The sequence below is a fragment of the Phascolarctos cinereus genome, unplaced genomic scaffold (genome assembly GCF_003287225.1).
Source record: "Phascolarctos cinereus isolate Bilbo 61053 unplaced genomic scaffold, phaCin_HiC Scaffold_9;HRSCAF=440, whole genome shotgun sequence".
Taxonomy (NCBI): domain Eukaryota; kingdom Metazoa; phylum Chordata; class Mammalia; order Diprotodontia; family Phascolarctidae; genus Phascolarctos; species Phascolarctos cinereus.
The window spans coordinates 28,242,420-28,264,133 of NW_027556402.1; the positions used below are offsets into that span (position 1 = coordinate 28,242,420).

At 39.2% G+C, this 21,714-nt stretch overlaps 1 protein-coding gene across 1 annotated transcript in view; it reads left to right on the forward strand.

Moving 5' to 3' along the window:
- PTPN13 (protein tyrosine phosphatase non-receptor type 13) overlaps positions 1-21,714 on the forward strand; it is a 210,869-nt gene that overhangs the window by 116,265 nt on the left and 72,890 nt on the right. The window contains 7 exon segments of the mRNA XM_078148659.1: positions 1,498-1,572; positions 1,674-1,848; positions 5,664-5,817; positions 6,360-6,498; positions 7,261-7,413; positions 9,646-9,828; positions 15,617-15,779. Of these exon segments, the coding sequence (XP_078004785.1) occupies positions 1,498-1,572; positions 1,674-1,848; positions 5,664-5,817; positions 6,360-6,498; positions 7,261-7,413; positions 9,646-9,828; positions 15,617-15,779 (1,042 nt within the window).

Sequence of the window (21,714 nt, forward strand, 5' to 3'; positions counted from 1 at the left end):
TGGACAAGCCACTTCGACCGCTAGGGCATCAGTCTCTTCATCTGTAAATTGAAGGGGATAAACGAGATAATCTCTAACATCCTTTACAACTTTAGGAGTCTGTGACTATGGTATACCTATTTATATTAGAACTATTGAAATGGACCAAACACATGTACATTTACACAGCATCCACCTCATAGGATTATTGTGTGGAGAAAATAAGATTATGTCTGTAAAGTATTTCACAGACTTTAAAAACATGTCAGTTTAATTTTTCTTTTTAAAAATTGAAACTTTTTATTTCTACATCACCTTCATTTCAAAATATATAGAAAGAACTCCTCCCCAAAGCACTGTCTCTTGTAACAAAGAATAAAGAGGAGAAAATAAAACTTTTAACTCAGGAAAACTAGCCAACATATGCAACCAAGTCTCACTGTCCATGCAGTTGTCAGCACCAAGATCCCCCACCCCCATTTTATTTTTCAAAAAAGGGAGAAAAATGTATTTTCTCATCTGTTATTTGCGACTAGGCTTTGTTGCAATTATAATTGCATAGTGTTCTGTTTCATGGGGTTTTCATGGGGCATATTTACATTGTTGTAGCATTTGTAGATATTATTTCCCCCTCTTTTATAACCTAGCTTGTTGAGATTCACTTAAGTGAAGTTTTCATCTCTTAACTGTGAAAGTTCATAAAATTTATTTTTAGTGTATCCCTTAATAAAGTAGTAGATTATACAGAAATTTTTCCTCTTATAAACAATGACACTTGGCGCAGTGGATAGAGCACCAGCCCTGAAGTCAGGAGGACCTGAGTTCAAATCCGGCCTCAGACCAAACACTTGACAGTTACTAGCTGTGTGACTCTGGGCAAGTCACTTAACCCCAGTTGCCTTAAAAAAAAATGAATGAAACTGAGATGGGATAGAGGGAGGGAGAAAATTTGGAATTGAAAATAAAATTTAAAATAAAAAAAAAGAATGAAACTTCATTTGTGAATGTATTCCAAAGGAATTAGATTCTTTAACACTCAACATATTAAAAGGCTGACAACATTTCTTTTATGTGTCTTTAAGAGTTTTCATTTTTGCCAAATGGCAGAAGTTTGCCAAAACTTTCATGGGGTTGTTTTGTGAGCAAAATTCAGAAATTAGTTATGATTTATACCTTAATTTTTTTGTTTAGTTTGCAACTTAAAAATTGGCATGTAGAATGTAAGGAAAGGCTTGAGGATGATCTGTATCATCTATAGACCATTATAAATCTTTATCCAATTTGAATTTGATATTAAAAGGGTTTTTTAAGTAAATTTGTTTACTAGTGCCAGGAACCGTTATCAGAAATGTAACGGTGTACATCTTGGAAGAAAATGAACTCCACGTGACTACCAATATGCTTGAAGATAAATTATGGATATTATTTCTGTGCCTTTTGCAAGAGCCTCATTTCTTTCTATGTTGCTCACTACTGAATACATACTCGTTGACATGACTTGATCTGTATGATTTACAGAACTTCTTTGGACCTGAATTTGTAAAGATGACAGTTGAACCATTTATATCTTTGGATCTGCCAAGATCTATCCTTGTAAGTAATAAAAAACACAATTTGCATTATTCCAAGAAAATAACTTCAAAAATATGGCTGAATTGTTTTCCTTTAACAGTACTATATTCTTCCAATTGCAGACCAAGAAAGGGAAGAATGAAGATACCCGGAGAAAAATAAACATCATGCTTCTGAGTGGACAGCGATTGGAGCTGACCTGCGATATCAAAACCCTCTGTAAAGATGTATTTGACATGGTTGTGGCCCATATTGGCTTGGTGGAACATCACTTGTTTGCCTTAGCTAGCCTTAGAGGTACAAAGAAGTTTTGCATGTGTTCTGTGGACAGTGAAGAAAATAATTACATTTTCACGTTGTCCACATTGAGATTCCTTGACAATTTTGGGTGCCTGTAACTGCTGCCATGACTGACCCTTGCTCCAGTAGAGATTAGTTAAATAATAAGGACAACTTTACTTAAAATGAGTTTTCATAGTCATCTTCCAAGGAAAACATTGGGCTGTAAAAAAAGATTGGTCCTGTTCAATCCTGACTGCCATATCCAAAGTTACAAATGATCTCTTATGGAATCCCATGGCCTTTTCTCAATCCCCATCCTTCTTGGCCTTTGTCACTGTCAATCACACTTTTCTTCTTGATACTCTCTTCTTTCTAGGTTTTTGAGGCACTGTCCTCTCTTGGCTCTCCTGCCTGTCTGACTGCTCTTTTTAAGCCTCTTTTGATAGATCTTTATCAGGGTCATGCCCACTAATCCTGGCTATCCCACAGTGTTCTTTCCTGGGTCTTTCTGTCTGTCTCTCTCTCTCTACTACTTTAATTGGTGATCTCATCAGCTCCCATGGATTTAATTATCATCTCTATGCTGATGATTCTCAGGATCCATAACCTATCTGCTAATCCTATCTCCAGCTGCCTATCAGACATCTTAAAATAGATGGTCATGTCTTAAACTCAACATGTCAGAAACTGAACTTACTGTTTTTTCTCCAAACTTCCCTCCCTTCCAGACCTCATTACTACTGTTCAGGGAATGACCACCTCCCAGTTGCCCAGGCTCACAGTCTACTGTTATCCACAGTCCTCAGTCTCACCCTTACCCTCATATTCAATCTGTTGATTGCACATTTTCTATATCTCTCTAATATGCTCCCTTCTGTCCTCAACTGTCAGCTGTCACAGGCCCTCATCACTTCATGCCTGGACAATTGCAGTAGCCTGCTGGTTGGTCTGTCTGGCACAACTCTTCCCCCACTCCAGTCCATCTTTCATTCAGCTGCCAAAGTTATTTTTATAAAGTGCATGTCTGACCATATCATGCCCCTACTCAATAAACTCCTGTTGTTTTTCAGTCACATCCAACTCTTCGTGACCCCATTTGGAGTTTTCTTGGCAAAGATACTACGAGTGGTTTGCCATTTCCTTCTCCATCTCATTTTACAGATAAGGAAACTAAGGCAGACATGGCTCATTAAGTGACTCACCCAGCTAGTAGTATCTGAAGCCAGATTTGAATTCAGAAAAATGAGTCATCCTGACTCCATGCCTGGCACTTTAGCCATTTCACCATCTAGCTGCCCAGTAAACTGCAGTGGCTCCTTCTCACTTCCAGGATCAAATACAAATCCTCTGTTTGACATTCAGAGTCCTTTATACATTGACTCCTTCCCACGGACTTTTCTAGCCTTCTTACTGCTTCCACTCTTCCACTTATTCTTTGGCATTGGCATTTGGCAGCGATTGGAGCTGACCTGTGGGTATCAAAACCCTCTGTAAAGATGTATTTGACATGGTTGTGGCCCATATTGGCTTGGTGGAACATCACTTGTTTGCCTTAGCTAGCCTTAAAGGTACAAAGAAGTTTTGCATGTGTTCTGTGGACAGTGAAGAAAATAACTACATTTTTACATTGTCTACATTGGGATGCCTTGACAGTTTTGGCCAGTGGCATTAGCCTTGCTTTTCCTCAAACAAGACATTCCAGCTCTTGGCCCTTGGCATTTTCTCTGACTGCCTCACATTCCTAGAATACTCTGCTTCCTCATCTCCACCTCCTGACTTCCCTGGCTTCCTTCAAGACCCAGCTAAAATCTTCCCTTCTACAATCTGTTGTATTTCTAGCTCTTCCCCCGTTAGATTCTGAGTTCCCTTGAGGACAGGGACTAACTTTTGCCTTTCTTTCCATCCTCTTGCTTTAGTGCAAAACCTGGCACATAGTAGGCACTTCAATGCTTATTGATTGGCTGATATTAAATTCCAAGACCCAAAAGTGAGTTCTTGCCCACAGGTAAGAGAGCACAAATTAAGATTTGTGCCTGTGTTTCCTCAAAACTGGTAGGACCACATCGTTGAGTTTACCCAATCTCGGTAATAAATTCAGCTGTCCCAAGGCTAGAGAACATTTGTATATGCTTTAAGTTGACTTCAGTGATAGAAGGTAGACTAGCCAGGAACACCTGAGTTCACATCCTGTTTCTAACACTAGTTATGTGATCAAGGGCCTCTCACTTAAACTCTCAGTCACAAAGAAATTGCTGATATGTATTGGGGAAGGGAATTCCCACATTGGGAGTCCTCCATACAAATGAAATCAAAGATCTGGTGTGTACCTAGTATTTTAGGACTCATAAGCTGTTCTTTCCAAAATTCCTTGAAGGGATAAAGGAAGGTCAGTTGGAGATAGATATAAGCAGGACAGCTTCAGTAATAATATTGATTTTTTTTGGAAGGAGAAGTGAGCTGTGTGTGCTCAGGTCTAGAACTGTCAGGGGCCACTCTCTTTCATAGATCAGATTGCCCATCTCATTTGCTCTTTATTAGGTTCAGAATAAATCTGTTATAATTTTAAAAACCAAACTGCTGTGTGATAATGAGATGAAGAAATATCAAGTTGTATTAAATATAATTTTAGTATATTCATTGATTTCTAATTCTTTAAATATTAGCAGTCTGTATATTTAAACAGAATAGTATTAGAATTGGCCAAAACTCTCGAGCGTTCTGGATCAATAAGAGTTTGCTGAATAATTCATCAAACATTTATTAAGCACCAGCTGTGTGCTGGGCACTGGGCTGGAAATATAGGAGGTACAGAAGTGAAAATGAATTTGTTCCTTCCCTCCAAGAGTCTGGAGCCAACTAGGAAAGAAACAGCTTATTCATAGCCAAGTAAATCCAAGTTTATTTGGGGAAGGAGAAAGTTTTAACAATTGGGCTGACATGGGGGGGCATCAGGAGGGATGTAAAGAGTCAGTAGAACTGAGTTGAAGCTTGATGAAATCTAAAGAACTTGAGACCTTGAGCATAGTGAGTTTAATTAAGGTTCAGGGGGCATGCCTGTGGAAATGTAGAAAGACTTCGAGACTAGATGGAATGCTCAGGAGGCTAATTTGGCTAGATTACGGGATGAACAAAGACTTAACGTGAATTGTCTGGAGAGCTATCCAGATTGTGCAGAGTTTTCAGTGCCAGGCTCTGTGTTTGCACTTGTTCTAAGAGGAAATAAGTACCACTAAGGGCAGACCTGTGCCTTAGGTTAATTTGTTTCGCAATTTGGTGGAGGGATGGATTGGAGAAGGGAAAAATTGGATTTTGGAAGACCAAATAGGAGGCTGTTACACTAGTCTAGTTGAGAGATGATGAAGGCTTGAGTTAGGGTGTTGACACTGGGATTGTGATAGACTGTGGAGGGATGACCTTTGGCAAGGTAGACTCTACAGGACATGGCAGTTGATTAAATATGGGGAGCAAAGGAGAGTGGAGAACCAATATATCCCTGATGCAGTAAACACTGGGGACTGGGAAGATTGGAGTTCCATAAACAGAACTAGTCAACTTTTAAGGATCATAGGTTGGAGGATTGAGGGGGGAGGAAATCAGTTTTATTTTGAATGAGTTTAATTATACTACTTGTTCCCATGGGATACCGAATTATCAGTGATGACATGAATAAGAAGTAAATTGCTGATCTAGTTTCAGCTGGCAATGAGGCTTCATATTAACTTCCTTGTTAAAAATAAAAAGAAGAAAAAATTTTTAAAAGGTTCTGCGCCCTCCTAAGATATTATCAAGTATCAGTATTTAATCTGGATATTTTTCTTCATGCTTTTTAGATAATGAGTATTTCTTTGTTGATCCTGATCTGAAACTAACTAAAGTGGCCCCAGAGGGGTGGAAAGAAGAGCCAAAGAAAAAGAACAAAACAACTGTAGATTTTACTTTGTTCCTACGAATTAAATTTTTCCTGGATGATGTCAGTCTAATACAGTGAGTGCACAGAAGATTTCTGTTCTTTTTTTAGCTTGCTTATCCTTTCAACTCCATAACTTTCTAACATCATTTTTTTTGATTTGATCTCCAAATTTTCTCCCTCTGCCCTCCTTCTTCCTAAAATGGTAAGCAATTTGATAGAGGTTATGTATGTGTAATCATGTAAAACATATTTCCATATCAACTCTATAACCTTCTAACATTTATTTTTCTTGAATAGCTTAGTTTCGATCAAATTCTCAATATTACCTTCATAATAACCAATGGGCGGGGCGGCTAGGTGGCACAGTGGATAGAGCACCGGCCCTGAAGTCAGGAAGACCTGAGTTCAAATGTGGCCTCAGGTCAAACACTTGACACTTACTGGCTGTGTGACACTGGACAAGTCACTTAACTCCAAATGCCTTAAAAAAAAAGACTAACCAACGGGAAAAATTTCATTTTGTTATGTAAAGTGTTCCACCAAATTGTAGGATGATAAAAATCGTCCAAGGATTCAAGAATAAATGGCTGAACATAAAATTTCTGTCTTTTCTCAGACATACTTTGACCTGTCACCAATATTATCTCCAGCTGCGTAAAGATATCTTGGAGGAGAGGATGCACTGTGATGATGAAACTTCCTTACTGCTAGCCTCTTTGGCCCTTCAAGCCGAGTATGGTGATTACCAACCAGAGGTAGGATTTCCTTCTTTCATATACAAGCAGAGACCATTTCTGTGTTACTGTTACACCTGCCTTGGATAATCAGTAACTGTATAGCTTTCGAGAATTTCTAATTGAACGTTGTACCCAGTAACATCAGTATTGTGCGATGATCAAATGTGATAGACTAGCTCTTCTCAGCAGTACAGGGATCCAAGACAACTCCAGTAGACTCACGATGGAAAATGCTGTCCACATCCATGAGCTTTTTAGTATGAATGCAGATCAAAGCACACTATTTTCACTTTTTTTGTTGTGATTTTTTTTTCTTTCTTGTGTCTTTTTTTCCCTTTTGTTCTGATTCTTCTTTTATAACATGACTAATATCTGGAAATATGTTTAACATGATTACGCACGTATAACCTATATCAGATTGCTTGCTGTCTTGGGGAGGGGGGATGGAAGGGAGGGAGAAAAATTTGCAACCCAAAATCTGAACGTTGAAAGCTATCTTTACATGTAAAATACCATTAGGTGGGAAAAAATGAATGTTGATAACTGTCTTTACGCATAGTTGGAAAAAAGAAAATACTGTTTACAAAACAAAGTCAAAAAATAATTTCTCATTGAAGTCTGGTCATGGCTTTTTGATATTGACGTAGTATTGATTAAAGTTCAAGGAAACTGCTTCTGGTGTGTTTTGATGGTTTACAACAACATATTTCTCTCTCTGTCTCTGTCTGTCTGTCTGTCTGTCTGTCTCTCTCTCTCTCTCTCTCTCTGTCTCTCTCTCAGGTTCATGGTATGTCTTACTTTAGACTGGAACATTACTTGCCAGCTAGAGTGACAGAGAGATTGGATTTATCCTATGTGAAAGAAGAGTTACCTAAGCTACACAGTACTTACATAGGGGCTTCTGAAAAAGAAACAGAAATGGAGTTTTTAAAGGTAAGTCAAACTATACCAGGCCCCAGGGCTAGTGTGGATGGTAAGTTCCATGGGTTCCCATGTTCATCTTTCGATAGAAAGATTTTACATTGAGTTCAGATGTGAACATAACACAGTGTATCAGAGTATATTGCTTTCTGCACTTGGAGTCAGGAAGACTTGTACATGACATATTTATTAGCTGTGTGACCATTAGCAAGTCACTAGGAAAACCAAAAGATCTATTTATTCATTGTAAGAGTTTTATCACACTCTAGAGAGAGAGAGAGAGAGAGAGAGAGAGAGAGAGAGAGAGAGAGAGAGAGAGAGAGAAAGTATTCCCTGTTTTTGTTTTAACTAGCTCCTTAGGGCACAAAAGTATTCCTTCCTTCTCTTCTGCCTTTAGGGAGAGTCAAGTTTCCCCACCCTTTGTAAATAGTTAAAGAGGTTTTATTTCACCTCTATCTAGATAATAGAGATATAGGGTCATTATTTGTTATAATTTATGCCAGTAGTGATACATATTAAGACTGCTAACAGAGAAGCAGATTTCAGTTAAATAGAAGAAAGATTTCCTAACATTTCAGGTATAACAGTCTAGTAATCTTTAGTGGGCTTCTTGGGAGCACCGAGGGGCTTTAAGCCATTCTGCCTTCATTTGCAAAATGCAATCCATCTACCTTCCTTGAAGTCTTTCCAGACTCACCCTATCTGGCTCAGTTAACACCCCACCCCAGTTTTTGTTCACCTAGCTAGCCCTCCATTATCTATGATTACCATTAACACTGATCAAAAGCTGGATATCAAGTGCACATGAAATGGAGAATCTGGTGGTATTTTTAAGCCTCTCCCAAAAGGTTACTGATCCACAATTTTTATCTTTCTTCTGTCCCTTCCCCCAAAAGCACTATAGTACTAGCAGAGCAGACAATAAAAAACGTTATTTATTTTTGGCTTTAAAAAAGCCAAGGGGAACCATTGTCATTTGTAAATAAGAAGTCATTGGTAACTTTGCAAAGATTAATATTGTTAGATTCTCAGTAGCAAAGGGCTGATAAGTAAGAGGAGGAAATGAAATGGAGGCAGTTAATACAGATAGCTTTTTCTGGGAGTTTGGTTGAAAACAGGTGGAGAAATTGTATGAAAGTTTGAGGGAGTGGTAGGATCTAATGAAAGTTTTTTTTAAGGATGAGTGAGACTTGGACATATTTGTAGGCAGTAAGTAAGGAACCAGTTGATAGGGAGATTTGAATATTATAAGAAACAGAGATGATTGGAGGGGCAGTCTTTTGGAGAAATTAAAAAGGGATGGTATGAAGAGTTCATATGCAGAGAGGAAGGGCCACCATTAGAGACTAGATTAAAGGAAGAGAGAATGGAAGATTTTGACAAGGGTCTGTGATAATGAGAGAAAGGGAGAAAGGTGAGCTCATGGCAAATGTCCTAGATTTTTTTCTAAAGTATGAGTCTTGAGCTGAAAAGGAATAGGAAATTAGTGGTGTTAGAGGCAAGAATATTAAAGAACACTTGTGAATAATAGTAGGACCAAGATTGTGATGGTTCCTGTGGATGGAGGTGACATTCAAGAAGAGGTCAGTCATTATAGTAGAGTAGATTGGAGAACTGGAAAGTAATAATGTTTGAGGGACCTTGGGTGTAGAGTAATTAGTAGACTAATCCAGGCACTGGATTCTATGAAAATTGAGAATGAATTATCTGGGAGCTGATAGATAACAATTATCAAAGTCTAGATTGGTAATAAATTTGGATAGAGTAAATCTCAAAGCTGTTTGTTGGGTAATGAAGGCAGAGGTGACCTGAAGTAGCAGTGGGGAGTAAGAGGTATTCTGACTCCTCTTCTGGGACTTGTGAGTCAGGAGATAGAAGAGATGCAATGAGTACTGGAAAATGTGACTATGGAGGCAATGTCATTTGGGAGTACGAGGTCTTTTTGTCAGTGCCAACAAAAGGAAATCACACGAGGAAGAAGTGTAAAATAGAAGGAAGTTGATTAATTATGGAACTGAAGTCTTAGTGGCCATAATGATAAGAATAGGCAGATCTTAAGTCCAACATGAGAGGGATAGAGTTGAGTGGATGGGGGATGAGATGGGGAGTTGGAGAGGTGGGTTGTGGTTATATCTAATTAGCTCAGTATCTTTTCTAGGTTAGAACCTATTGTGCAGATTATATCTTTGTTTTTCTGGTTATTTCCTGTTTATGTGTATAGAATTAATTGCCTTTCTTTTATAGGTCTGCCAAAGACTGACAGAGTATGGCGTTCATTTTCATCGAGTGCACCCAGAAAAGAAGTCTCAGACAGGGATACTCCTTGGCATCTGTTCTAAAGGCGTCCTTGTGTTTGAGGTGCACAATGGAATCAGAACCCTGGTGCTTCGCTTCCCATGGAGAGAGACCAGGAAGATTTCTTTTTCTGTATGTCTCCTTAACTTCTAGTTTTATTTTCTTTTTTTGCCATGTGTATTGGAAACTTTTAGTGAAATATATTAATATAATTTATTGCACATAGTACATGTAATCATTGTTTGTTGAATTGAGTGGAGTTAGATGCTTACTGTTGAGGATGATAGTATGACCTCTAGGACTTTATTCATGCTTAAGGTCTGATGCCAAGGGTGTTTTTTTTTCCTACAAAAATATTTCAGGAGATCAATCATAGAAATTCTTACTTAATTGTCAGTTAGATTGTTTGTTAACTGACACCAACACTTTGTATAAATCAAAGTTTGCAGCCCAAAAACCTTTCTATTGGCAGAATTTCATGAAGATGGGAAAATTTTAAGACTAACCTCCTGATTATACATAGAATAGAAGTAAATTTGGGATTGGACAAAGATCAGAAAGTTTAGGTTTTTTTATTGCCAAAGGTGGACCTAGTTTTAGTTTGGTACAACTTATCAGTGGCAGTGAGGCCTATCAGTATGTAGTCTTCCATTTGCTTGTGGCTATCAGATTTTTAGACAGGCCCTGGAGAACTTTCCAGTCTATAAGAGTCTGTTGAAACTAATCATTGGGATCCACTGTAAAAGATTCAGTCTACTCTATGTACAGTGAGTGGGTTTTTTGAGGGGATGCGGGGGAAGGAAGGGAATTGATTTCCTCTAAAAATCATGGAATCACCACCACCCCTTCCAAGTATTATTAGAGCACTGATCTAAGTGTTCCAGCAATCAGTCAACAATTAAGTACCTACTATGTGTCAAACATTGTGATGTTGCTGTAGTGCCTGTCGACAATACAGAAACAAAAATGAAATAGTGTTTGCCTTCAAGGAGCTTTCCCAGAATCATTTTTCCAAAGTCTTTAGGACTGGAAATGATCTGATATGATTCAAGACTTTGGGCCCTGCCCACAGAAGATTGTAAGCCTTCTTCCTGTGTGGAGCTCATCAGAAACTGAACGTAACCCAGTCAGTGTGGCCGATTGTGTTACCGCCTCATGATTTAGGACCAGCCCAGAACCAGCCTTTCCTTTAAAAATTTACAGAATCAGAATCCGTAACTTCCCCCTAGGAATTTTGTCCTGAGTTTAAAGGGGTTCACTTATCACAAAGTTCTTTTGTCTCTTGCCTGAATCTCTTGACACACTTTAAACCAATTTTTACTCCAAATGAGGTAATGTACATAAAACTCTTTACAGCCTTTAAGACCCTATGTAAATGTCAGTGGGTTATTCTTTATGATTCCATCCCAGCCCATGAGGGAGATAGAAAAGTCACTGTTCATCTCTAACCTGAACAAGGGCTTGAATAACATGTTTAAAATACAATTTCCATTAACACTAGAGGTAACTGAAATGTTTCTCTCAAAATGGACAAATAAAGTGAAACAAATTTTAGATCACGTGAGGTCTCCTCCTTTATGGAAACAACTGTGATTTTACTTAGGAGAATGATTAGTTTCCAGTTTCTCCCTTACATGGAGCTACTTTGCAGCAAACGCCGTCCAGGCCTTCGGTGTGCTGCTATGCACCAGATGCATTAGGCTCCATTCCTGTTACCGAGGATATGAATACTTTGACAAATTTGGAATTCAGATTTCTTGATCTAATCAAGTCAAATCAGCAAACATTGATTTGGCACCTGTGGTATACCAATTAGTGCACTAAGTAAGCACAGTGTTCATAAACTGAACTAAATAAGAACCCAAGTACAAGTCACTTAGCACTGATGCACCTTCATTTCGGCATCTGTGAAAAACGGGAAGGCAGTAGAAAGTGGGACTTTGTAGTCAGAGGGCCTGGAGAGCTGTGCCACTTACTCTGTGGTGACCTTTGGGAAGTCACCTCTTCTTCACCCCTTTAATTCCTTGTCTATAAAATGAGGGCCATAGCAGACAGAAAAGGCCTGACCCAGACTGGTATGGGGCCTGTGTATGAACCTGGAAAAAAAAATGAGACCCTTGTAGAATAGCCAACAATTAGCAAATAGCAGTTTCTTTAACTCCAGCAGGGTAAAGACCCTGAGAGCAGAGTCAGCAAGGCACCACCTCAATTGTGTTGCTCAACTTCTCTGCCTCAGTTTCCCTGTGGTATTCTCTCATACCAGTCAGAGAGAACAGCTCCAGCTCCCTGTGCCCTGGCTTTTCTGTACTCATGTAGCCAGGAAGCTCTGTCAGGGAACTGATCTTTCAGTCCCTTGAGTTAATTAGGTCTGGTTTAAAGAAAAGACCTAGCTTAGCCATTGTGGCATGTGGTATTTACTATGTAAATAGTCCCACCTGTACAAGGGGATTGGAATAGAAGGCCTCTAAGACCCCTCTGATCTCTACTACCTGTCTCCCAGAGTAACTTGTAAGGTGCTTTAAAGGAGAGTGGAGGGAAAGGGAATGGAATTAAGGAAACTAAATTTGGAGTGATGTTCCATCAGAAAAAAACAGTGCTGCTAGCAGACTCAACTACCAGGCATGCTAAGTACTAGGCATTAGAAAAACGAAAATTCTCAGCAACTTCCCGCCATCTAGTTCTTTCTGATTTATTAGCTGGATAGCCTTTATATCTTCCCCTCATTCCTGATTTCTCTATCTGGAAAAGTCAGGAAAGGGGACCCACAAGTGCACCAGATAGCCAGCGGGGTAGCCATTGCAGGCCTTCTGATTGGGAGCCAGTGAGCTGTTCTCTTGTCCTCCTTGGGGAGGGAGCAAGAGCCATCCTGGCCAGGCCATTTCCCATGCAGCTCTTCTCCTGGACTCCATGGTCTCCACAAACTCATCATCTTGCAAGAGGAAATCGACTCTGTAACTCACACCTCCCCAGATCATTTCCTACCCTGGCAGCAGGACTCTGTATGTGTGATCTCCCCCAATCAGCGTGTGTCATCTTTAGAGACCAGACTGTCTCCCCAGCTTGGATCCCCAGCACTTAGCAAGGTGCCTGGCACACAGTAGGTACTTCATAAATGTTTACTGACTCCAATTCTGTTGACTTGTGGACCTCCCAGGCAGCTTCACCTCTCCTTCCCTGTACCCTCTGCAAGGCCAGGATGAAGAAAGCCCCAAAGAAAAGTCAGAAGAAGAAGTCCTGGCCGAAGTTCCTCTGGCCACCTGACAGCCATGGCTGCTGTGCGGGCATTTGTGATGCAGTGTCCTGCCTGGAGGAGTTTATCACAGCAAAAGAAGAATCAAAATAACTCCTGAAAAGTTACCCCAACTGCAGACTTAAACAAAAGGGAAGACGCAGACTGAAGGACATTTTAACCTGCCTTGACTTGTGTTTTACTTATCTCTCTGGGGTCCTGTGCCCAGCCCTGGGTGAAGAGCCATTTGGGAAGAAATTCAAGAAAAAAAAGGAAAAAGAAACAGCAGATGGGAAGCTCATCATCCCTGATCGACCTGGCTACCATAATGAGGGCACTAGTTACCTGCGGGCCTCAGCAGGACCTAAATGTGTGCCCAGACCAGAGATGTTTGTACACGTATAAAATCAAGAAAGGTGATATTCTGCTTCAGTTTGATATTGTGCCTGAAGATGGCCCAAAGGATGCCACTCTGGGCTCTTCTCCACGTCCCAGGCATGCTGAGTGACTCCAGACCATCAGTACAGCTTCATCCATGGGTGAAGTTTGATGTATGTAAGCCTAAGAAGAGTCAGGTCCCCCAGGGGATAGCTACTAGAGAATGAGGTAGCTAGGTGCTCAGAGGGCTGCCTTTCAGGAGAGATTCAGCCTTGAAAGACAATCAGAATGATCCCATTCTGCTGGGATGCCTGGATCTCCCAGGGCTACAGCGTCAGTGTGGTCCTCAGCCCATGTTCCTGACTCACGAACCCCTGCCAAGCACTCACCTGCAGCACATTACACATTGCCATTGCAGGGCAGCTTAGCCCAGTCCTCAGGCTGAACAAAACATCAGAGACCACACACCAGGCTCATCATGGTGAATTTTTAAACTTAAGATAAAATATAAAACATAGAAAACAAAGTAGCAGAACCTAGTCAATGACATAACGGCATTAATACCCTTGATTTTTATCATTGTAGATCTTTTGGTGATGATATTCTCTGGGAAAGACTTTGGCTGCTTTTCTCTTTTATAATAAATTTCTCTTGCAAATCCTAAAAAAGGAAAAGCATTGAAAAGTAAAGCAGGATATGAACTCAGAGCTGCCCTTTTTGTGAACTTGGTACAGAATGGATATATCCCATTGTCTCACTTGTCATCATGGCATCTTTTGGGCTTGTACTGGCCGAGCCCTGCCTGTTTGCCCCTCACCAGCCCTGTCCTCTGGCAGGTCCACTTTAATGTTGTCCTGATGGAACCAAGCTCCCCCAGTCGCCAATAATGAATTGGCTCTTGCCTGGAGTTTCACAAACAGGGCAACAAAGACCCCTTATCATTCCTTTGTCAACAAATTGTGTTGTTGGAGAAGCTCCTTCAGTAGACTTCAGGACACTGATCATGTGACCTCTTCCTGTCCTGATACCTGATTTAGATGATTGTATTTAAAAGTGGTAGTCAATATTGATTTAATTTGTTGCTTAAAACAATTCCTTATATAGAATCATAGTTTGTTGCATTAACTTAAGCAGTATTTTTAAAAACATGTGTTCTTTAAAATGTGAAATAAGAATAATTCATTTGGTTTTTTTGTTGTTGTTTTTGTTTTTTTGTTAGGCAGTGGGGTTGAGTTGACTTGCCCAGGGTCACACAGCTAGTAAGTGTCAAGTATCTGAGGCTGGATTTGAACTGAGATCCTCTTGACTTCAGGGCTGGTGCTCTATCTACTGAGCCACCTACCTGTCCCCCCCCCTTTTTTAACATTGTCTGTCATTTTTTTTTTTTTGGTGAGGCAATCAAGGTTAAGTGAATTGCCTAGGGTCACACAGCTAGTAAGTGTCAAGTATCTGAGGCTGGATTTGAACTGAGATCCTCTTGACTTCAGGGCTGGTGCTCTATCTACTGAGCCACCTACCTGTCCCCCCCCCTTTTTTAACATTGTCTGTCATTTTTTTTTTTTGGTGAGGCAATCAAGGTTAAGTGAATTGCCTAGGGTCACACAGCTAGTAAGTGTCAAGTATCTGAGGCTGGATTTGAACTGAGATCCTCTTGACTTCAGGGCTGGTGCTCTATCTACTGAGCCACCTACCTGTCCCCCCCCCTTTTTTAACATTGTCTGTCATTTTTTTTTTTTGGTGAGGCAATCAAGGTTAAGTGAATTGCCTAGGGTCACACAGCTAGTAAGTTACAATATTTCTGAGGCCAGATTTGAGCTCAGGTCCTCCTGACGGCAGGGCCAGCGCTCTATCCACTGGGCCACCTAGCTGCCCCAACAATAACTGGGGCTCTTAGATACAAACTTCGACCCCTCCCCCCAAAAAATGATAGGCCCCATCATCCATAACTGTTCACAACAGTCAAAAAACAGCTCTAAATAATAAAACATAAGAGGGGCAACATGTCATAGTAGATAAAAGGGGGACGTCGGAGTCAGGAAGGTCTTTGCTGCCATAGGAAAGTCGAACTTCTTTAATGACCCAAACAATTGAGGCTATCTGTACATTACAAAGGAGTTGTTGACTGTCACCAAATGGAAGGGGAGGGCTTCCACGCTGCATGTTAATGAACACCATTGGTCATTCTTTTTCCCGTTCCCCCCCAAAAATAACTATATTTTCATCTTTAAATGCCATGTTACAAGACTATGAGATTAATGTTCCTTTGAAATATCAAATTATCCTTATGATGAATCATTCTGTTTAATGTTGTAGAAAAAGAAAATCACCCTGCAGAATACATCTGATGAAATAAAGCACACATTCCAGACTAACAACAGTAAAGTCTGTCAATACCTCCTACATCTCTGTTCTTCCCAGCACAAATTCCAGTTGCAAATGAGAACAAGACAGAGTAACCAAGATGCCCTTGATATTGGTAAGCCCTAGAAGATTTTGGAAGATGTTAGTATCTTTGCATATATTTCTTTTAGGGGAAAGCTTTTTTTTTTTTTTCAAATGGCCACATTAGAAGTAGAGAAACTGACATACATAGATTCTTACCTAGTCAAGTTTATAAAGTCAATCATAAATGAAGCTGAGAATTTAACTTTATAGTCCAGCCTTGAACATTGGACCATATCTCAGATCAATCAAAAAGAATTTGTCTAGGGGGTGATGTGTCTTTCTCATGTGTCTCTTGTGTGGCATCATTATGATTCATTGTGTATGTGTATCTGAGAGGGAGTGGGGGCGGGGGGAGAGAGAGAGAGAGAGAGAGAAAGTACCTAATTTCAATGAATCTTGATAGTGTAGACAGAGATAAGACTAAAATATCTAGAATTCTATATGCATATATATGACAGTAGTATACAATTGAGACTTAAATTGTGCAGCCTTATACTATAAAAACTTTAAAATAAAGAAGAGAAAGGAAATCATTAAGTATTAGGATTAAGTCAAGGGAATCTTTGTGAAGCCTTGAAAAATGGATAGGATTTGGATATATTTTCAGGAAAAAGAAGGACATTCCAGATGAGGGGAGCATAAGCAAAATTCACGTGTTAGGAATGGAAGTGATATGTTGGTGGGACCAGAACTTAATATGCTGTATCAGTTTTGTAGGTGGACATTGACTGACCTGTGCTGGTAGACCTAGAATTTTACAAGTGACTGTTTCAGGAATGAGATGACATGAGACCCATCTACGTCTGTGTAAATGATTAAAACAGCTATTCGAGTTCCCAGGTAGTAAGCCAGGAAAATGGAAATGGCTCCAAAAATCTGAATATTGTTTCAGAATCAAAAATGATATTGTTCAGAAATAATAATAATTACTCAAATTTCTACAGTGATTTAAGATTTAGAAAGCCCTTCCTCACAACAACTCTGTGAAGTAAATAGAAGTATTATTATTTCTGTCTTAAAGATAAAGAAATAACAATTAAGTCCCTATTCTGTATTGCCCTTTACAGAAACAAAATTTAAAAGAAAATCATACAGTTCCTATATACTAGGTTATAATCTGAAATGAAACATTATAAAGTTGAGTTTCTTTTGAGTCAATCAAAACAAAGGCCTTAAAAGAGCAGCGAGAAATCTTTATCTCCTTTCTCTCCACATTCTGAATTCCCAAAGTCAAAATTTTGCCTCCAGGATCATATAGGTGGATTGATAGTAACCATACTAGAAATTTATCTTTTTCTTTTTCTTCCCACATGGAAATGTGTACTGTAATTATACTAGTATGTATTTGTCAAAGTGTAATGAAGTATCAGTCTTATTATATGTGTCCATTTTCCTGCTTGGACAGATATCCTATTGTAAATAATCCAAAATAAAATTCTTAAGGATAAGACATTATTTATAATGAAATCTTTGAAGGGGGAGCAGGGCAGTGTAGTACTATGCCTATCTCATCTCCGACAAACGTTATATACCCACAGAAAATGTAAAAAGTCAAAGTAAAGGTTGTCTAGTGTAGACAAAGTGCTAAAAGGTACTTAAAATGGAGCTGTGACTGTTAGAACAGGCATTAGTATCATCTCCATGAGATTGATGGCATGGTATATTTTTATTGCTTGTTTACAAGTAGTAAAACTTCTGACTTAGAGGGGTTACCATCCTCTTTGCTGCCTTATGAAATTTTGAAATCTGAAAAAATCATACCATATTCACTAAATTATTTCTCTATTCTCTTACACTTTTATTTTCTATTTATTGTTTTCTTCTTTCATTCTTTCCCCAAATTGAACCCTACCTTTTTAGCAAAGAAAACTTTATAGCAAAAACAACCCACCCATGATCTTTGTCTAACAATGTATGCTGTGTTCTATACCTGTAATCTGCCTTTTAAAAGAAAGCTGAGAGCTCTGTTCATTATCTGCTCTCTACTTTCTAACACTTTTCAAAGAAAATCATGGAAAAGTTTACACACACACTCGCACACACATACATACACACATACACACAAATAGGCATACACACTTTTTTTAACCTCCTCTGAAAAATAACTGTTGCTTTAAATTCTCCATTAGAGGAGGTGTTCTTGCTTCCCACTCATGCTAAAGATGGGCTTTAAAAATTGATAAAAGCAATAACTTAAGTGAATTTGTCCTCCTCTGCCTTGGTTTACTGTGTCTGACACTTTTTTTTTCAGGTTGGAGAAGTATATTGTTTTTTTAAGAGTCTATGCCTAATAATTAGGGCCAATTAGAGGCAGTGTGGGCCATAGTGGCGACAGTGCTGGTCTCATATTCCCACCTCTTTCTGATCCAGGGTCATGTTAAGTGCCAGTTTCCTGATCTGTAAAGTGGATATGGTAATATGACTATATAGAATACCAAAGTCAAAGGCTTGCTGTAAGGGTTACTGAGGTAACGTGCATATTGTAAGTATGAGGCTTTAGCTCAGTTGCTCTGTTTATGGTAAAAGAAAAACAAAGCCAGATGATATCTTTTCTTCTGGTCAGCATTATGTAATTGTGTAAGATAAAAATCGTTTCAGGATTTGAATTGTCTCCTTTTTACTCAAAGGAAAAAGTATTGAATGTAAAATTTTCATAGTGATGAAGGGAAGTTATTTTTAGCTTTTGGCTGTATGTATAGAAAAAGTTTGAAGGTTGTTAAGTAGAAAAGTTGGCTTTGAATTGAAAGCTCTAGCTCACAGACATCATGGCATGTTGGAAAGAACACTGGATTTGGCATTAGAAGAAATAGTCTCTAATCTCGGCTGTGCAACACACTGGTCCTATGACTTTAGGTAAGTCACTTACCTCAGTCTTCTGCATATTTAACATCATCTGCCTTACTTTCCTCACAAGGGTGTTGTAAGGGTCACGTGGTGAGTGAGAATGTTATGTGTCCATTGTAAAATGCTCAGTGAAGGTAGGGTTGGGAGTCATGGTACTCAATAATTTTCTTTTCCTTTATCAGTTACTTAGTGAGCTGATAGTGGTTCGTCACCAGAATTCATACTGACTAGACTATACTTCTTACAAAGTGTGGACAGGAGCACACTGTGGTTCAACAGTTCTCATTCTTCTGGCAATATTCTTGAAGATCAGAATGTAAATATAAGGAAAGTAGGAAAAAGGAATCTAACGCTCAAAGTAATTAATACAGAATAATGTGAAAGCTGTGTACTTCTCAGGCTATTATTAGAAGACTTCTGCACTGGCTAAAAAAAATTGATAAAGTTTAAAGGTGAATAAATAGATTGGTCCAAAAGAAAAATGCTTCTTTGTGTAAGTGGGTAAGTCACCTGACCTCCTTGGGCTTCAGTGTCCCCATTTTTAAAATGACGGGGTTAGAATAGGTGGCCTAATTCAAATGCCTTTCAGTTCTAGATGTACCATCTTGTAATCTTCTGATAGAGCAAAGCTTGATTGTGCCGAATTTCACAAATCAGATTCCAAGGATGTGCTGATTCTTGCAAGTAGGGCAAATAGATTTACCTGAAGAATTGATCAATCTGTTTCTGGGCTTTTGTAGTCGATAACAAATTTTGATCATACTTTGATCTGTTCTGATTCTTTTTTTTAAAGAGATGCCTAGAACTTTCAGAAAGGTGTTAGAATTTCAGGGATTTACCATAGTAGAAAGAGTATGGGGCTTGGGTTCAAATCTTGGCTCTGTCACATCTGACCTTATTCAAGTCAGTTAACCTCCTTTCATTTATAAAAGAATAGGTTTGGACTCCATTGCGTGTAAAGTCCCTTCACACTCTTAATCTATAATCATTCAGGAAACGTTTTTTAAGCACCTACTGTGGTTTAGACACTGTATAAGCATTGAGGATACAAAAAGAGGCAAAAACAGCCCCTTCACTTAAGAAGCTCCTCTAATAGAAGAGACAACATGCAAAAAAAACCCTCAAACATACAAAACAAGCTATATACAGGATAAATAGGAAATAATTAACAGAAGGAAGGCACTGGAATTAAGAGGGCTTGGGGAAGGCTTCTTGTATAATGTGGGATTTTACTTAGGACTTAAAGGAAGCCAGGGAGGTCAATAGTGTGGAGGAGAGAGAGCATTCCAGGCATGGGGGACAGAGCTGAGACATGGAATGTTTTGTTTGTGGAACAGCCAGGAAACCAGTGTCACTGCACTGAAAAGTACATGTTGGGGAGTAAGGTGTAAGAAAACTGGAAAGGTAAGACAGTGCTAGGTTATGAAGGGCTTTGAATGCCAGACACAGCCTTTGGAGCATGGAGGAAATAGGAGGCTCCTAAAAGTTGTTGGATAGTGGGGGTGACATGGTCGGACCTGAACTTTAAGAACATCATTTTTGTGGCTAAATAGAGGATGGATTGAAGTAGGGAAAAACTCAAGGTAGGCAAATCCACCAGCGAGCTGCTGTGAAAGAATCCAGGTGTGAGATGATGGGAACTTGTGCTAGAGTGGTAGCAGTGTCAGAGGGGGCATATTTGAGAGATATTTCTAAGATAGAATTTATAGTCTCTGGCCACAGATTGGATATGGGAGATAGTGAGGAATCCAGGATGACTTCTGGGTTGTGAGCCTGAAGAACTGGGAGGATGATGTTGCCCTCCTCAGTATCCAAGAGAAAAAGACAATGAGTTCCATTGTTGACATGTTGAGATTAAGCTATCTACTGAACATCAAATTTGAGAAGTATGAAAGACCATTGGAGATGTAAGTTTGGAGGTCTGTAAAGAGTTTGAGGTTGAATAGGTAGATTTGAGAGTCATTAGTATAGAGGTGGTAATTAAATCCATGGGAGCTGATTAGACAACCAAGTAAAGTGGTGTAGAGGGAGAAGGGAAGAGGGCCCACGACAGAATCCAGAAGGACACCTACAGTTAATTGGCATGATCTAGGGTTCTGTAGACAACAGCTTCCAGGATTTTGGTTGGGTGGTAGATGTAAATAGCATGAGCCTCAAAGGAAGAGAGGCTACTGAGTGATGTGGAAAGGGGGAGAACCTGGAAGTAGCAGTGGGGAACAAGGAGTACACTAAGTCCCCTCTCTTTGACCAGTGGACTGAGGGGAATGAGCAAAGGTGCAGCCAGTACTGGAAAGTGTGGCCAGAGAGGCTGTGTCATCGGGGCAAGCCGAGTTTTAGTAAAAGCTAGAAGATGGAAGGTGTGAGACAGGAAAAAATTTAAGATGAAGAGAAGTTTGTTGCCTATGGAAAAAACCATTCCAAGGCACATAGTAGAAGGACTGGGTGGAGTTAGGAATAAACTTTATCCTATGATTATATTGAAATAGATAAAAGTTCAACCTTGAGCCCATCATCTGAAATTATCTACATGTGGACAAGTTATCAGGCAAGATGACATATAATAAGAGCAACATATTTAAAACATATTTTGACATACAGAGATCACTAATCACAGAGATAAAATTGGAAACTCAAAAGGTTCTCTTTTTTCCTAAAATGTTACTAAATATATGCCAGCTCATTTTTATATCTTCCACTTCTTAGCCCCTCATTTGGAGAATAGAAAAAAAAACTATCCTGTAGAATAAATTTTGAATTTTTAAAAGTACTATTTAGTGGCTATGTTATTTTACTTTTATGATTTTAATGGGAGCAGAAAGGTTCTATCCATACATAATAAATGACATACTTCTTGCTTTCTTTTAGCGGGTGGAGATTGAAAAAATCTCCATCACCAACTTTCAGGCTTCCTATGTAACTTATGGCCCTTCCAATAGATCCACAAGATGAGGTTTTAGGGAAATATAATGTCTTGATGTCAAAATGGGTTCCAGAATACTATCTAATTTAGCAGATGTGGTATACTGCTTCCTACCTCATGCTGAACCCACATGAGGTTTGAGGGGGAGATAGAAGCCACTAATCTTTCTCCTGACCTTTTTCCTGCCTTTGAATAGAAATGA